The sequence below is a fragment of the Rhea americana genome, unplaced genomic scaffold, assembly GCF_003343005.1.
Source record: "Rhea americana isolate MKP2758 unplaced genomic scaffold, rheAme1 scaffold_22, whole genome shotgun sequence".
NCBI lineage: Eukaryota > Metazoa > Chordata > Aves > Rheiformes > Rheidae > Rhea > Rhea americana.
The window spans coordinates 7,579,720-7,584,070 of record NW_028186329.1 but is presented as its reverse complement, the minus strand read 5'-3'; the positions used below and the strand labels follow the sequence as shown (position 1 = coordinate 7,584,070).

General features: G+C 59.1%; 1 protein-coding gene across 1 annotated transcript in view; it reads right to left on the bottom strand.

Moving 5' to 3' along the window:
* Nucleotides 1-4,351, bottom strand: part of SMAD6 (SMAD family member 6) — a gene marked incomplete at its 5' end in the record, with an annotated part of 26,953 nt that extends 22,602 nt beyond the window's left edge. The window contains 3 exons of the mRNA XM_085305335.1: nucleotides 22-99; nucleotides 1,594-1,650; nucleotides 3,988-4,351. Coding sequence (XP_085161461.1) covers nucleotides 22-99; nucleotides 1,594-1,650; nucleotides 3,988-4,351 — 499 coding nt within the window. The remainder of the gene's footprint in view (nucleotides 1-21; nucleotides 100-1,593; nucleotides 1,651-3,987) is intronic.

Sequence of the window (4,351 nt, the reverse complement as noted above, 5' to 3'; positions counted from 1 at the left end):
GAGCCGCGAGCCCCCGCCGACCTGAGAAGTCTCCGGGCGCGACGTTCGGCGAGTTGGTGGCCTCCGTTTCAGTGTAAGACAACGTGGAATCGGATAGATCTGCAAAAAAACAAACAAATAAATAAACAAAACAAAGCACCCCAAAAAGCAGGCGCCGAGGCCGTCCGGAGCGGGCAGCCGGGCCGGGACGCGCCGGCTCCCTTCCCACCGCTGCCACGCAAACGAGCCCTTTCGATTGCTTCGACCACAAAAATAACTGCAGTTAAGTTGATCAAACAAGTAGGAACTTGGTGCTCACTGGATAAGGTTACGTTAAGCCTCTAAACAATTCATGGTTACTATACTTAATTATCACCATTAAAATTCTTGAAGCTGTTTATTCTTGCTTCCTTCCTTCCTTCCTCTTTGCTGAAGCGAAGGAAACTTTGTTTTAACAAGTTAAGAGTCTTTGTTATTCTCTCTTGCTTACACCCCTCTAATTAAGTGCTCAACTGTTTGCTCACAGATTAACTATTATTTTTCCAATCAAATAAGCCAATGAAGCAAATTTCAGTCCCTGGCTGTTGTTTTAATAAAATCACGTGTCACTCGGTATCTTCCCTCCCTGCAGCACAAGCAGCTTCTAAAGGGAATCAGCTCGGAGCGGGGAGAGCAGGGAGGGACGCCAGGGGTGTTTTTGTTTTGTTTTTTCCATTTCTAACAGAAAGAGGGGGAAAAAAAATACATGACCGGCGAATTTGTTTTCCAGGGCGCTGGCAGGCAGCCCCGCGCCGCAGCGCAGGGAAGGCCGGCCGTGCCAAGGCGCGGGGCCGGGCGCCGCGGGCCAACGAGCGAGCTGCTCGCCAGCGGCTTTGCAAAGCCGGGCTCAGCGGGGGCAGCGCTGCCCTGCTGCCACCGAGAACCCCGGACCCCTTCCCTCCTCGGCGCTTCGCCTCCCGTTTCCTCGAGCAAGGAGCGGGCACCGAGAAAGGCAGCGCCCGGGGAAGGAAGCCTGAAGCTCCCTAGGCGGGCAGAGGTCCCGCGCCGCCCCGGCCAGCCTCTCCAGCGGGCTACGTCTGATGCCTACCCCMCCTGTCCAAGCCGCCCCCCACGTTTTCCTTCTAGCTTCAGCAAGGAAAAGTAAAACGTGGTTCAAAAACGACAACAGCGCTGAGCTTAAACGACTTTAGGTTTCATTTTAATAAACGGAGCAAGAGCAGCAGGCGGCTCGCGCGCGGCACGGCGCAGCCAGGGACGGCCGAGCGGCGCACGGAAGCGGCCCCAGGAGCCGCGGCTCCCCCCTTCCGGCCCGCCGCCCGGCAGCGTGCGCGCGCACGCACAACACCCCCTGCCACAACCCTTCATCACGCCTTCACCAAAAACGGCGCTTTAGATTATTTTGGAAAATATGCATGCGTCTACGTGGTAATTTGGTATGATGCACTGACACTCATTTACTTCTTAGAACGTGTCAGCTGATGCTTGCTCAGAAATAATGAGCAGCCATAAAATCCCTACGTGTTGGCTTTTGCCTAACACGCCACGTAGAAACATCTTCCACGACCGCGCCATGAGAGCAAGCTAGCGTGAGATCAAAAGAGAGAACACACATACCCAGTGGCTTTTGCTCATCATTGGGAGACAGCCGAGAATAAGGAGGTGGYGGAGACTCTGGAAAAGACAAAGCGCTGTGTTAGTGCTGGATCAGGTTTGTAAGGGAAAAGCCTCAGGTTAAGGACCCTTGCAAGGCTGCAAACCCCSTGTTTGCACACCAGAAGAAAATCCGCTTGCAAGTAACTCTAGACCAAGGCTTTTTCCAAGCTTTGAAGATTTAGTGTTGAGTCGCAGCCCTTCAAAGGGGGCTTGGCTGCTGCAAACGGCCCATTCYGCCCCTCCAGGAAAACGCGGCCCCGCGGCCCCCTCCGGCCCCGGCTCCCTGGCACGCCGCCGCTCCGCCGCCGCTCGCCCTGACCTCCACTCAGCAAAGCTCTTAAGCACACGCTTGGCTTTAAGCAGAAGCGTATTAGCAGTCATGTGCTTAAAGTTAAGCACATCCTTAAAAGCGCTCTGCTGAATCAGGACACCTAAATGGCTCTTGCTGTGCTTGCGAGAGTGAAGAGCACGCAAACAGCTCAGGGCTGCTGAAGGAGGGCCTCCATCACGTCCTTGGACAGGACACAGGGTGACCCCTAAATCCCCCCCCCCCAAATTATTACAGTGGTTTCCTTTTACAATTCTAACTTGCTAAAACTGAGAGTTAAATGTGACAGGCTGGGTTGGGTCATGGCACCAGCATTCAGTAGATGCTCCCATAACTTCCGAGAGAAGCAAAATTCAGTGCCATAATACTGACTGCGCATCACTGGGACTGCCACGTGCTCGCCAACTTTCCACACTGACCTGAAAACAAGTTATTTAACGTAATAACTGCCGTTCAGTTTGGGGTATCTTATCAAGAACGACCGCAGCAATCTCTGTGCAATGGCTCTGGTATGGCCTGCGGTCACTTATTGCTCCTGAGAGGCAAGGTCCCCCCTCTCCAGACACGCATCCCAAGTCCCGGCAGAGCAAGGCACCAGCGCTCCGGCGCCCCGCTCCCGCGCGCACACCGTCGCAGGCAGCACGGTTTTCTCACGGGGACTTAAGAGCCTCAAAGAGAGGAAAAAAACCTCAGCCAGTGCCCTAGGCTGCACCTCACGTCCTGCCCTGTCCGCCTGGCCCCGCGCTCGCGCCAGCCCCGCCGGCACGGCGGGCTTCGCCCAAGCACGGCTGCGTTTTCACGCCGCGCCGCTGAGCCAAAGCGAACGCAGGGACGCGCGCACGTGCGGCTGGCTGCACGCACACATGCCCCAAKCCCGGGGCACCTGCAGGAAGCCGCACGGGCATCGAGGCCAGCGCCGGGTCTCCCCGCTCGCCTTCGCCGCTGCCAGAGGAGCCGGAGCGCGGCCGCCCCGGCACCAACGCGCCAGCAAAACGCCGAAGGGCCACCCCGGTAAAAGCCCTGCTCCCACGCTTGACCTGCTCCCTACCCAGGATTTTAAGCCGTGCACCGCTGGAAAAAATCTATCACTGCAGGGAAGCAACTTGAAAACTTTCACAGATGTAGCTGTTCCTAAAATAAATCTGCATCTACTTTAATTTTAAAGAAAAAGCTACTTCAAGCATGCAGGAATTGTCAGGGGAAAGCAGGGCGCTGGTGCTGCACGCAGAATACAGAAGTTTCTTTCAAGTAACTGATGCAAAGCTAGGCGGGATTTCAGATTGCAAAACAAATAAAATCAAAGACCGTGCCAAAAAAGGGATCATTAACATGATTTTTGATATCCTCCAGGATTTTCTGTTGATTAAAGGAAAAAAAAAGAAAATAAACCCGAGAATCACACGAGCAACTTCCACTTCCAAGAAAAAGGTGGTAATTCCCCCTCGATGGGGGGGGGGATATCCAGCCTCCCCCGGTGCCGCCTGCCCGCAGGATGCCGCGCCGGGGGCGCGGCGCTGCGCGGGGCTCCGCGGGGTCCCTGCGGCTTTAAGAGCGGCCGCGGTAATTGCCCGGCTCCGGCGCGGCTCCGGTGAGCAGCGAGCCAGGCTGGCGCCAGCAGCGTGCGAACTGCGCATTAGCACCGCTCCGGCACGGACCCGCCGAGGGGACCTCCGCAGGRAAACCCAGGATACGAACGGGAAGGGGGGGGGGTTTAAACCCAACCGGAGCTCGGGGTGACACCGGGACGGGGCTGAGGCAGCCCCCTCCCTTGGCTAACAGCGCCRGCCGGGGGGAGGAAGCCCCTCGACAGCGCCAGGCCAAGCGGGGAGGGGGATGGGGCGCGACGGCGGGGGGGGGGTCCCGCGGCCCCGGCGAGCCGCCCCGCTCCGAAAACGGCCCCGCTCATTGCACCGATGCCTGCAAGGGGGCTGCCCCCCCCCCCAACACACACACATACACACACCCCCGAGGCGCCGTGCCCGAGCCGTCGGGGCGGCGCAGCGCGGCGAGGCGGCGACGCTCCTTACCTGGCCCACAGAGCCTGCTGAAGTGGTAGGGGTTGCAGCAGACGGTGGGGCCGTCGGCGACGCCGAAGCTCTGGCACTCGCAGAGGGGCTTGAGCTCGGCGGGGTGCTGCAGGTCGGGCCAGCGGAAGAGCTTGCCCAGGAGCAGGTGCGGCGGCGCGGCCTGGCCCCCGAGGCGCACCTCGGTGCGGGCCACCAGCACGCAGCCGCCGGGCATGCCGCCGCGGGACTCCACCGCCTCCAGCAGGCTGTCCAGCGAGCGCTCCTTGAGCCGCTTCAGCAGCGAGTACGTGACCGCCTTGAGCTCCTGCTCCAGCAGCAGCAGCCGCGAGCGCGCCTCGCGGCCGCGCCGCTCCGGGGAGCCGCC